This window comes from Rhinatrema bivittatum, chromosome 9 (assembly GCF_901001135.1).
Source record: "Rhinatrema bivittatum chromosome 9, aRhiBiv1.1, whole genome shotgun sequence".
In the NCBI taxonomy this organism is placed as follows: domain Eukaryota; kingdom Metazoa; phylum Chordata; class Amphibia; order Gymnophiona; family Rhinatrematidae; genus Rhinatrema; species Rhinatrema bivittatum.
Genome location: NC_042623.1, coordinates 18,339,720 through 18,353,185, shown reverse-complemented (window position 1 = coordinate 18,353,185; position 13,466 = coordinate 18,339,720). Strand labels below are relative to the sequence as shown.

The 13,466-nt window shown below is 45.1% G+C and overlaps 1 protein-coding gene across 1 annotated transcript in view; it reads left to right on the top strand.

The window, feature by feature from the left end:
- The window catches only part of TSGA13 (testis specific 13), a 56,718-nt gene that overhangs the window by 20,388 nt on the left and 22,864 nt on the right, over positions 1-13,466 (top strand). The window contains exons 3-5 of the mRNA XM_029616478.1: positions 3,566-3,663; positions 4,034-4,128; positions 7,258-7,464. Coding sequence (XP_029472338.1) covers positions 3,566-3,663; positions 4,034-4,128; positions 7,258-7,464 — 400 coding nt within the window. The remainder of the gene's footprint in view (positions 1-3,565; positions 3,664-4,033; positions 4,129-7,257; positions 7,465-13,466) is intronic.

Below are 13,466 nucleotides of genomic sequence, written 5' to 3'. Positions count from 1 at the left end.
ATGCTCAATCTTCCAGTCTTGCAAGGTCCTCCTGTAATGTATCACAGTCTGCTTGTGATTTAACTACTCTGAATAATTTTGAATCATCTGCAAATTTGATAACCTCACTCGTCGTATTCCTTTCCAGATCATTTATATATATATATTAAAAAGCACCGGTCCAAGTACAGATCCCTGAGGCACTCCACTGTTTACCCTTTTCCACTGAGAAAATTGACCATTTAATCCTACTCTCTGTTTCCTGTCTTTTAACCAGTTTGTAATCCACGAAAGGACATCGCCTCCTATCCCATGACTTTTTAGTTTTCGTGGAAGCCTCTCATGAGGGACTTTGTCAAACGCCTTCTGAAAATCCAAATACACTACATCTACCGGTTCACCTTTATCCACATGTTTATTAACCCCTTCAAAAAAATGAAGCAGATTTGCTAGGCAAGACTTCCCTTGGGTAAATCCATGTTGACTGTGTCCCATTAAATCATGTCTTTCTATATGCTGTACGATTTTGATCTTGAGAATAGTTTCCACTATTTTCCCCAGCACTGAAGTCAGGCTCACTGGTCTATAGTTACCCGAATCGCCCCTGGATCCTTTTTTAAATGTTGGGGTTACATTGGCCACCCTCCAGTCTTCAGGTACAATGGATGATTTTAATGATAGGTTACAAATTTTAACTAATAGATCAGAAATTTCATTTTTGAGTTCCTTCAGAACCCTAGGATGCATACCATCTAGTCCAGGTGATTTGCTACTCTTTAGTTTGTCAATCTGGCCTACTACATCTTCCAGGTTCACAGTGATTTTGTTCAGTTCGTCTGACTCATCACCCCTGAAAAACCATCTTCGGAACTGGTATCTCCCCAACATCCTCATTAGTAAACACGGAGGCAAATAATTCATTTAGTCTTTCTGCAATGGCCTTATCTTCCCTAAGAGCCCCTTTAACCCCTCTGTTATCTAATGGTCCAACCGACTCCCTCACAGGTTTCTTGCTTTGGATATATTTTTAAAAAGTTTTTATTATGAGTTTTTACCTCTATGGCCAATTTCATTTCAAATTCTCTCTTCGCCTGTCTTATCAATGTTTTACACTTAGCTTGACAATGCTTATGTTTTATCCTATTTTCTTCAGATGGATCCTTCTTCCAATTTTTGAAGGATTTTTTTTGGCTAAAATAGCCTCTTTCACCTCACCTTTTAACCATGATGGTAATCATTTTACCTTCCTTCCACTTTTCTTAATGCGCGGAATACATATGGACTGCGCCTCTAGGATTGTATTTTTAAACAATGTCCAAGCCTGTTGAACACTTTTAACCTTTGCAGCTGCACCTTTCAGTTTTTTTCTATTTTCCTCATTAGAGCTGCAGATTTACTTATTGTGTCCCTTCCAGTTATTAGTTTAAATTTGATAATGTTGTGATCACTGTTGCCAAGTGGCCCCACCACCGTTACTTCTCTCACCAAATCTTGCGTTCCACTAAGAATTAAATCTAAAATAGCTCCCTCTCTTGTTGGTTCCTGAACCAATTGCTCCATGAAGCAGTCATTTATTACATCCAGGAACTTTATGTCTCTAGCAAGTCCTGATGTTACATTTACCCAGTCAATATTGGGGTAATTGAAATCTCCCATTATTATTGCACTGCCAAATTGGTTTGCTTCCCTAATTTCTCTTAGCATTTCATCATCTGTCTGACCATTTTGTCCAGGTGGACGGTAGTATACTCCTATCACTATACTCTTACCCAACACGCATGGGATTTCTACCCATATAGATTCTACTGAGCATTTACTCTCTTGTATGATCTTTATCCTGTTGGACTCTATACCCTCCCAGACATAAAGTGCCACATCCCCACCAAGTTGATCCTCCCTATCATTGCGATATAATTTGTACCCTGATATAGCACTGTCCCATTGGTTATCCTCCTTCCACCAAGTCTCTGTGATGCCAATTATGTCAATCTCATCATTTGCTTCTACACACTCTAACTCTCCCATCTTACTTCTTAGACTTCTGGCATTGGCATACAGACATTTCAAAGTGTGTTTTTTGTTTGTATTAACAACCTGCTTTTCAGTTGTTTGGGATAATTCGGTAATCATTAGCTTTGGTGATTTTTTACCTATAGGCATATGAACTATGTTTGCTTTTGATGGAACCTCTCTGTTGGGATGCCCTAACTCTCCTGTTTGATTAGAATCCTTCAAGGATTCATTTCTCCGAACCATGCACTGCTGAGTGACTGCCGGCTTTCCCCCTTGTTCTAGTTTAAAAGCTGCTCTATCTCCTTTTTAAAGGTTAGCGCCAGCAGTCTGGTTCCACTCAGGTTAAGGTGGAGCCCATCCTTTCGGAAAAGTCTCCCCTTTCCCCAAAAGTTTCCCCAGTTCCTTACAAAGCTGAATCCCTCTTCCCTGCACCATCGTCTCATCCACGCATTGAGACTCCGGTGCTCTGCCTGCCTCTGGGGACCTGCGCGTGGAACAGGGAGCATTTCAGAGAATGCCACCCTGGAGGTTCTGGATTTCAGCTTCCTACCTAAAATCCTAAATTTATTAAAACCGTGTCAGGACTGCAGTGCCTGCTGTCTGCACAATACATTTATTGGGACACCAGCAGTGTGCTTGCAAAGGAGCACATGGCAGCAGGCTGGTGTTCAGTACTGCGGTCGCAGCCAACATTTACTGGGAGATAATAAGAAACTAACAATTCTAGCAATTACACCATGCAGAACATTGGGACAAGGCAAAAACTAAATTATAGTGATCAGACAATGCCTGAAATTCAGCCGTTTTAACAATGCAGCATCTTAATCAAATACTAGGAGCTGTAGTAAGTTGTGAATTTTAATAGGGTAAACAGATGACCTTTCCTGCCATGCAATTGCCACAAATAGGTATATTTTGCCTTCAAAAGTAGAAATGGGAGAGAAACCTTCTCACACAGAGACCCTTGCCACATGTCCCTGGTCACCCCATCTGCACCGCCCTGGTCCTTGAGGGCCACAGAGACTGCTCTGCTTTTCCAAATGTCCAAGCTATGCAAGTTAATCTGGCTGTCACAGCAAACATATACAAATGCACTTGCTGTACATATACTGTGGGTTTCCCAAAAGCCAGGCCTGTTTGCAGAAGTCGGGGACCATCTCTGACATAAGGCAATAGCTCCCAAACGGCTCCTCGGCCACCTCCAACAGTTGGATTTTCAGGCTTCTCTGACGCATGAGATAGATTTGCATGAACTGCCCCCCATGCACATTCACTACAGATATCCTGAAATGTGACTAGCCGCTCTGCCCAAGGACAAGTTTGGAAGCATTGTATGGTAATCCGTCAGTGGGGATCAGAGATAGGGTGAGCCAGACCCCATCTGACCCCCATTAAATGCTGGGAAGAAGAACTGAGCCCGAGATGCTGGTGTTTCCACCTCTCTCTAACCAGCCAGTGAAAATACTCTTCGCTCTAGTTTGCAAAGAGAGGAAGTTGTGGCTTACACGAAATAAAAACAAAATTTCAAACTCATATTTTAAAAATCTGCGATTTTCTTTTTTTTTTCTGCCAGGTTTCTAGGTCAGGGTTTGGCTGAATATTTCCTTCACCCTACTTGGCAGGAGTCAAGCAGGCCGTCGTCAAGGAGAGAGCTCTTTCTGCAAGCCACAGGTGGGCTACTTTCTTCTCTGCTTGTAATTCTGGACTAAGCTGGTGGCTAGAAAGGGAGAATTGTGCTCTCTGCAAGTCGCACGAAGGATGACATTGCCTGAGTGCCCGAGTAAACTGTGGGCAGGATCACAAGATAGGGCACTTTAAACAGTGTAAGCAGATTACTGGAAAGATGGGCAGAAGCCATCAAGAGATGGACGTAGGCTGCACAGAAAAAGGTTTTAAGCCTAAAAAGCAGAGTTACATAGGCAGATTAGACGCTATGCTACAGTACAGATGCCTAAATAGCAGATACTTACTAATGGTCTTGGAGTCCCTCTCCCCCACTGATAGCACCAGAGGAGAGGGGCTAAACTGTTGTCTGTTGCAGAGAATCCACGCTCAGAGGATCTGTGGAGGCTTCTGAGAGAAAAATCTCAAGCAAAGCTCCCACATCAGGTCACCAAGCTATCAGCTGAACATCAAGTAGGAACCCTACTTTTCATTTCCTGCTGCCTTTTGTCGTGTTTATAGTACGTTTCCTCCGCAAAGAGCCGATGGCACTCGGGCGAGAGGCAGGCTAGAAGGGGTGGGGGGAAAGTGGACAACAGCGCAGGACACACACGTGCATTGGGAGCCACCACATGCCAGCTGCCAGGGGAGTGGCCCGGTGCTTAGTGTAGCAGGGAAGCCAGGGGTCCAAATTCGTCTCCTCTCACTGATGTCACTTTACCCTCATTAGATTTTAAGTCCTCTGGGGCAGGGGAATATCTGCTATTCCTGACTGGAACTTGAATTGGGCTTGGATTTGGAAAGGTAAATACCAGGGGTGCAGTTAGCACTGAGCACACGGGGCCTATGCCTCCAGCCTCTTCCTCAGGGCCTCACGTATCTGTGTCTTTGTCCGTTAGCAGAACAGAAGAAGAGGCCCTGAGGGTTTGCCCGCATTATCCCAGCAGCCAAAATGGGGCTGCCAGCAGTTTTCCTGTAGCTGGTAGCCAAAGAGGCCCTGCAAGCTGTCTGCATACCCTCTGCTGCTGCGAGGAAGAGCCTGGGAGTAATCCTGTGCTTCTGTATAAGAGTGAGTGACTGCTTGTGAGTGTAAGAGAAGGAGCAAGTGCCTGTGAAAGAGCCAGCGAGTATGTGTGAGTGAGAGATTGCATGCGAGTATATGAGAGAGAGCCTGTTTGTGTGAGAAGAGAATGCCTGTGAGTGTGTGAGAGAGCCTAAGTATGTGTGTGAGAGTGAGAGTGAGGGAAGGAGAGTCCCTCTGTGTGTATGCGTGTGTGAGAAGAGAATGCCTGTGAGTGTGTGAGAGTGAGGGAAGGAGAGTCCCTCTGTGTGTATGCATGTGTGAGAAGACAATGCCTGTGAGTGTGTGAGAGAGCCTACAGTATGTCTGTGAGAGTGAGGGAAGCAGAGTCCCTCTGTGTGTATATGTGTGAGTGAAAAAATGAAAATATGTATGCTGGCATGTGTGTATATGAGAGGGAGAATAAAGTTTGGGTGCTCCCCTCCAAACCACGATAATCTCAGGGTGACTGGAAATCTAAGTTCTCAGGTATGGAGAGCAGGGGATTTTTTTATCCTTATTATTAGGTGTTATTTGATATGTCTGCTTTTTTGAAATATTTTATTGGTGTTTGGTAATTAAAAAAATATATTTTATATGTATTTTTAATTATTGAATGTTACTCTAATTGGTCAGCAGATTTGAAATACTTATTCTTTTTGTTGGTATGATTGAAGTTTTATATTTCTTGATTGAATTTCATGTTTCATGAGGACTGGTGATAATGTTTTTGCATTGTTGCACTGCATACAAAGTCCGTCTTGTTGCAGTTTCCAGTTCAAATTTTGTCTGCACATTTCTGTTTCTGCTTTCTGGTCTCTTTATTTTTATTTATTTAATTAATATATTTATTTATGGCCATTTGATTTTCCACCTTTTCCCAAAGTTGGTCTCAAGGTGAATTATAATACATTTAAAAGAACAGAGGCATTAGAACAGCTTACAGTCAAAGCAGAATTTACAATTAATGAAGCATTGGGATCCAGTATAGGAAAACCCATTTGTGAACAGTTTCAAGACCCAGTTGTTTCCCTGTCCTTTGTAGAGGATTTAGGAAGTCCAGTCAAAGCTACTTAGCTTTTTTCCTGTATTTGACGAGTGTCTGTGTTATCCATGTGTGACCGAGGTCAATGTATTCAGCTAGCTTGCAGTTCCTGCGTAGGGATCTATAGCCACCTGGCTTGTTCTGTTTCTCTAACAGGACGTGTGCTGGTGTTTTAGGGCCTGGGGTAATATGTGCAGAGTTGCCTGTTCATGGCTTGGGGTATTAAGTGTTGGAGTCTAGCAGTTTGGGTGTTATGGTGGGGCAGGTTTGCTGTAGGTCCTGAGCACATTTTTTGCAGGGTTTTGAGTTATTACACAATGTTGCCGAGTTGTGCTAATGCGTTGCACTTTCAGTGAGGTGACTCTAGTATCTGAATATTGTTTTTCTCTGGCGAGGGGTAAAGGGAGTTTCTGTGAACGCAGGGCACAGGAGAACCTGAGGTGCAGGGTTTATATGGGGATTCACGCCCACAGAGAAGAGTTTTGATTGATTGATGCTCTTGAATAGTTTCGGGGGTAGTTTTCTTAGATGGCTGAAACTGACCAGGGAGTCTTTATTGCACAGGAGGTCCTTCTGTCTAGAGATGCCACTGACGTGCAAGCCCAGCACTTTGCCACAATGGTGCAAAATCTTTGTAGCGGTGCCTCCTGGTTTATGAGCGGGGGGAGGGAGGTGCCCTGTATCCATGTGGTTGGAAGTAAGAGGTGGGTGTGGAGAGAGCCATGGGACCCCTGCCGGGATTAAACTAACCGGGCGGCTTCCCTGTCGCCGGTCACACAGGATGACTCCCTGATGACAGCTGCGTAGAAACGTAGAACAGAGATCATTTCACGTTTAAAAGTGCGATGTCCACTTGTGTGTTTTTACAGGATTGTTCGGGAAGGGTGGGGGGAAGGGACCCGCGCCCTGCCTCTTTTAGGGACCCTAGCAATGCATACGGTGAGTAATCGAAAATAAAATCCATATTAAAACTCTGCTACCTATAGCACATTCTCTTCCAGCGACAGATACTGGCTTTTGAAATTATTAATTCTGCCAGGCACAGGAATAAAGGTCAATAAACCAAAAATATATATATACATAGAGTGATAAGTTTGATTAAAAAAAAGTAACTTTTGGGAGCTAACAGTCCCTTCATCAAGTCAAAAAGAAATGGGCGGAGGCAGGGAGTGCTAGCCCAGAAGGTGTAAATATAAATAACAGTACTGCAAACTCCACATGGGCTGTGCTGCAGGAAGGAAGCTACGGGCTTAGTTTTGCTTTCGGCATTGCCGAAGGAAAATATTAGCCCCAGAGCATTGTGCCCTGCTTTCTCTGAGGATAATTTTTTCTCAGCGCACCTGCGAGCAGGTGCATCCGACGAACACATGCGTGGTGCATATCCCGAAAACCAGAGCTGGCGGGGGGGGGGGGGGGGGGGGGGGGGGGGGGGAGCCTCGGCCCGCGCGGCAGCTTGACTGGCAAGGAAGCCGATTTAATTCTGTGGTTTGCCCTGCAGGAGTCTGGCTTTCTGCGGCGACCCAGGAGCCGTTTCGAGGAACGCCTCGGCCTCTACAGGAAGACCATAGGGCTCTTGTACAGAGCCGCGGAGATCAACCAAGACAAGGCCTCTCTTATGATGACCAATAACCCGCTGCCGGACGTCAACAGCTGGCAATGGAAGGACACCCCCATGACCTACCTCTGTAAAGATGCCTTTGAACGGGTAAACCTGTCATCAGCGGTCCTTAGACCTGGAATATCTGGTGTACACTTGTGCAGCTCAGTGCTTGGGGACTGCTTACTACGCGGCATGGATTTGGGACCCCTGCCCCAGCATGCTGTACAAAAAGATGATGTACTGGTGTAGTCTTGGTTCCCAGGGCTTGTGCGAATGGCTGGGTGGGTTCAGGATGCTGGGCTTGATGGACCCTTGGTCTGACCCAGTATGGCAGGTTCTAATGTTCAAGTTGAATTGATCTAATAACTATTGGAGTGAACCACTAGAGGCAAAAAAAAAAAAAAGTCACACAGTCCTCAGGAAAACAAATTACACCTTCTTCCTGTTATGACTTTCAAAAAACAAGCAAGCGACACTGATACTGTGTTCCCAAACATAGATACTCTCCATGGCAACAATTCATAAACAGGCTCCAAAGCTGTCTGCTATGCCTTTGCCTAGGGTGGCAATCACATATATTGAAACTATCTAGACAATTAAAATCTGTCTAACTCACACCCCCCCCCCCCCCCCATATATTCATCACCCATCTCACATAAAACAAAATAAGTACATATTTCAGACTTGTTATTATTCCTCAACTTTTGTACAATATTTTTTGTTAATCCACTAAATTCATTAACAGGTGATCCATGAAACGAATCCTTCTCTATTTAATTCATTCATTTGTTATTCTGAAAACGAGTCCAAGTCCAACAAAGATCTCTGTTTCACCCTTTTGCAAAAGGGCTTCCTCAGGGACTAACTCGGGAACGTCAGTATCTTCAAATATCAAATTCCAGCGCGTTTATTTGAATGTTGGTGCATCGTGACTCATTTTTCTGCCTCTGTTGATGGCTTGTGGGAGAAAGACGTGCGTAGGGTCTGGCGGGAGTGACGGGCATCCGTTTGTTTGATGAAGTATATTAGATGTATCTTATTACCTTAATACGTACTGACTGGGTATGGTATATAAGGATATGGCAATTGTACGTCGTTAACGTTTTACGAATCTTGAGGAGCACGTCAGTTCCAGGTGAACGTGAGTACGAATGGTTGGAAGACAGCGTTGGTAGGACATTGGTTGATAAAATAATACAATAGACTCTTCTGTTGTTTGCTCTTTTAGGTGTTATAGATGTTGAATTAATATTTGGAAGATTTGAATCAGTAAGGAAGCCGGTAAGACCGTGAATTATCCGTGATTCAATACGGTATTCTTGTGTCTATAACTTTTGGAGGAGTATGGATGTATGGTGAAAGAACTTCTGTGAATATTCGGTGAGTTACGGTGATGATGATAATTCATGTGGCTTTTGCGGTATGGGAAGGAATGTATTAATTAAATAAATAAACAATTTTGTCTATAATATTTTTGGTTATAGAATTTTGTGAAGTAATCAGATATTTGAAGAATTTGATATTTGAAGATACTGACATTCCTGAGTTAGTCCCTGAGGAAGCCCTTTTGAAAAAGGGTGAAACAGATCTTTGTTGGACTTGGACTCATTTTCGGAATAACAAATGAATGAATTAAATAGAGAAGGATTTGTTTCATGGATCACCTGTTAATGAATTTAGTGGATTAACAAAAATTATTGTACAAAAAGTATAGGAATAATAACAAGTCTGAAATGTGTACTTATTTGGTTTTATGTGAGATGGGTGATGAATGTATGGTGTGTGTGAGTTAGACAGATGTTAGTTGTCTAGATAGTTGCAATATATGTGATTATAGTTTCAGCATTTTATTATACAAAGTACAAAGTTCTTCTTTTGTGTGTTATCTAAGAATATTATTAGAGAAGATTTGTGAATACTACCCTTTGTGTTGAGTTGCCTAGGGTGGGGCGGCACGATTCCTGGCCCCCAGCCCTTGCAATCCTGCCCCTGCCTTTGGAAGGTACCCATAATGCCCCTTACCTCCAAGCACTTCTACCATTGCATTCCTCCTCCATCCAGTATCCAAAGGTCATGTAGCGTACTTCCTGCAACCAGGAGCTCCTCTTACAGGCCCTGCAGTTGGGCCTTCCTGGAGCGTTGGCTGATGACATTGCATCTTGACTAGATATATAAAGACGTCCTATGGGACCAGGAAGCGCCTCAGCACCAAGGCCTCCTGTGCTAGGCCCTGGTGCTGTGTTGCTCCTGTTCCTGCTTTGTCCAGCCTTGCATCTGCCCTGCCCTGCTCTCCAGCCTGCCTCTTTCTCCTGCTCTGTTTCACCTTGCCTTCACGTCAGCCTTTCCTCTGACTACTCTTCTGTTGTTGACCCAGACTGTTTTCAGATCTTGCTTGATATCTGCCTGCCTTGACCTCTGCCTGGACAGTAACTTTGCTAATGTGGTCCACTTTGGTTTGGACTATGAACTACCTCTATGCTTGGGGGTGGGGAGTACCACATGAGAAATTATATTTACTGGGGGGGAGAGGAGACAGGGTCCCAGTCACCCCAATACCATAATTCTTTTCCCTTCCCAAACAATTTCTCTCTTGTGACACCACAGAGCAGATAAAATCATCACACCAGAATAAAACAGTAATTATCCCTTTTACTAGTATTGTGTAAGTAGACAGTATATCCAACCAGAACATTACATGAGAAAAGTACAGTGGTGACATATAAAATAAGAAAAGTGCAAGTTTATGTTATATCAAGCAATGCAAAAATAACACTGGGTATGGCCTGTTAAACAGGGCACCCAACAAACTCATATGGATAGAAAAAGAAAAAAAATATATATATAAGGAATGCTAATAGAGAAAAGTTGGGGGGAAAAGCAGTGAGTACATAGCTTTTAAAAATTGCCTTTATTCCTGCGTACTCACAAATAAAAACAGATCCACCCCAATGTCACCAGTTTGTGAAGGGCGCACCCTGTCCCAAACACAAAATTGTGTGGGAAAATCCAATCAAGAAAATGAAGTCCCTCTTGATGGTGGAGCTGGCTGGATGACAAACCAAACAGATGAGCACTGCAGCTTGTGAATAGTCTCTGTCTCCTGGGGAGCTTCCTCAAATGGTTTACTTGGTACTAACCAGAAAGCGGGCCTGGTTTCAGTCTCCTACAGAAAGACTACGGTCCATCAGCTTCTCTTTCCCTGCCCTCTCTCGTGTGACTGTGGCAAGGGTTTATGCTTGTCTTCGGTGAAAGGATGAAGCAGATGAGACCCTGAATTTGTGACAAAAGGCAAGGAAATAAACTTTCTCCCTCCTCTGCTAAGATACTCTCTGTGCAAAGTTTAGATTACTTAACACTGTCGCTTAGGAGTGTGATCCAGCCATGTGCTCCTGGACATCTCTGGAAAAAAAGTATTTCGGTCTCTCAGCTCCTGGCTCCTCTGTCTCTTGGGATTTTACATGTAGCTCGGTTAGGAAGCAAGAGCAGCTGCCTGTTTCTCTATTTCCTCAGAGTGCATATTTTGTCTCTCCCACTTGATAATTAACTCTTCAGGAGAAGAACTGATTTCAGGGCTGCCAGATGCTCTCCTTTCTTCCTGGCTCCAACTCTTGGCCATCCCCACCCCTCACACACAGACAGAGCCTGACAATTTCTGCCTTTTCTTCCTTAAATGGTCTTCCAGCATTCCTTTTCCTTCCTCCCCTGCTGGCTACATAGTGCTGTTCTCTGGGCAGACTAAACAGTACTGCCCTTTTCTGAACTTGTTAACCTTGTGAATGCTGAAAGATGGCTCTTGCATAATATTTGTCATTCACAGGTTTGCGTTCGTGCTTGTTCTCACCCTCGCTCCACCCTCTCTTGTTTGTGGAGACTCCCTTCGGCTCTGACGGACAGATACTGCCGCGGCTTCTCCTCACTGCTTCGCCCAGGAATCCCCAGGCTGGCCCGACGCTGTGGATCCGCCAAGTTCCTTATGACATAAGGGCGCTCGCGCACTCCAGAGGTTGTACCAGCAAGGGCACGAACCTCGGGGGCGTCCCCCTTAGTGACGTCATCCGCTTCCAACTTAAAAGGTCTTCGTTTGCTACTATGAATTGAGTTAGCAAGGAGGAAACTTCTCTGCTGCACTGCCTCCACAAACTTACCAAGGGGTACTCGCTCCTTGGGGGCCCCACCCTCTCTTCTTGATTTCAGACTGCTAAGATAGGATCCGGTACTCGCTCCTCGAGGGCCTACATCCCTGAAAGCTCAGAAGACTCCTTACTGCCTGGAAGCGATCGCAGACGTAAACACTGTGAGTTCTATTACAGATAGGAATCGGTACTCACTCCACGAGGGCCTATGTTCCTAATCTCTGAAGACTCCCTTCTCTCTAAGACGTTATCACAGGTACAGAGATCGTGAGTTACTACTGCAGATAGGAACCAGTACTCACTCCACGAGAGCCCATGTTCCTAAAACCCTTCATAAACTCTCTTCTATCTCAGAAGCTATCGCATACCTATTTCTGGTACATTACTATTTCATATTGCAGATAGGAACTGGTACTCACTCCACGAGGGCCTATGTTCCTAAAACTCTCCAAAGACTTTCTTCTATTCCAGAAGCCAATTCATACACAGATATTGTGAGTTCTTATTCCAGACTGCATATAGGAACCAGTACTCGCCTACAGCTTCTGTTCCTGAATATACTGAAGACTCTCTGTTGCTTAGAAGCCATTACAGATATCTACAATTGTGAGTGTATCATCTACTACTGGTTATGCATTCTGCATACCCTGTCTACTCACTACCTATAGTCTCTCTCTACAGCTCAGCAACCCAGAGATCGCAATTCCAGTATCTGAAGGACTTCAGCCCTGCCGGGCTCATCAGCTCACTACTGCCACCTCTGGTGGTTCTACTTCCTGTCTAATAAAGAACTAACTGAGTTAGTCTCCATACTCCAGTCTAGCCGGTGGTCCCTCTCAGGATATCCTCCTGGGGGCGCTGTCATCTGCCATCGGCCCAAGGATTCACCAATTTCCACTAAGTTTTTATTCCTTACACTACTAGAGCGGTATCATACAGACTGCCACACTGTGGGAACCAACCCACAACAGATCATTGACCCCACCTACGGAGTATTACAGATTGCTAGCTCCTCCCCTTGAGGGAGCAGCATTGATCAGATTATTCACTCCTCCCCTCTGGAGGAGGTGATCCATAACAGATTGCTAACTCCTTAGCAGATTCACAACAGATTGCCAACTCCGCCCCCTGGTGGCGTGATCCATAACAGGAGAGCACACAGGGGTTGCTCAGCTTTGCCTAGGCTTGCTTCTGCCCTGTCCTGCCTTGCCTCTCCAGCTTGCCCCGTTCTCCTGGCCTGCTTTGCCTTGCCTTCGCCTCAGCCTTTCCTTTGACTGCTCTTCTGTTGTTGACCCAGACTGTCTTCTGCCCTTGCTTGATCTCTGCCTGGACACAGACTTTCTTGACCTCTGCCTGCGGCTGCTTGCAGTCCCTGCAGGGTTGAAAACCCCTTTTTAACAGATCGAAAACACATCCCAAACCAGCTCCGTCCACATTTTAAGGCTCCAACACCTGTTAAGCTCAAGGAGGCAGGAGCCTAAGTTATAGTAGTTTGCTATACTAGTTCTCTGCCAGCCTTGACCCTTGCCTGTTCTTAATGTTGCCTGAACGCCACCAGTCCTCACATCAGCCCGCCTTGGTCCTGCCTGACTCCTTGTTCCTTGCTCCCTGCCAGAGGAGTCCTGCCTGCCACTAGAACCCGTGGGCTCAAACTAAGGAGGAAGGGCCAGCCAGGCAGAAGACCTTGCATTGAGGCTAGGCAGCTGCCACCTGCTATAGGGCCTGTTCCATGTTTGTATGCCCCATGTTACGACAGCCTAGCAGTGGCCAGAGGGTTCACACCCCCCCCCCCCCCCCGGACCTCAGCTCCAGTGGCAAGCCTGCGAGCACAGTGAGCTTGGGGGGATTAGGCCTGCGTTCACAATCCCCACTCCTCTTGGCTTTCGTGTGGGGGATGGTTGAAGGGCCTGTGATCACAGAGTTGCTGCTGGCGCTAAGACACCTGGCAGACCTTGGAAGGAAGACACAGTGGCA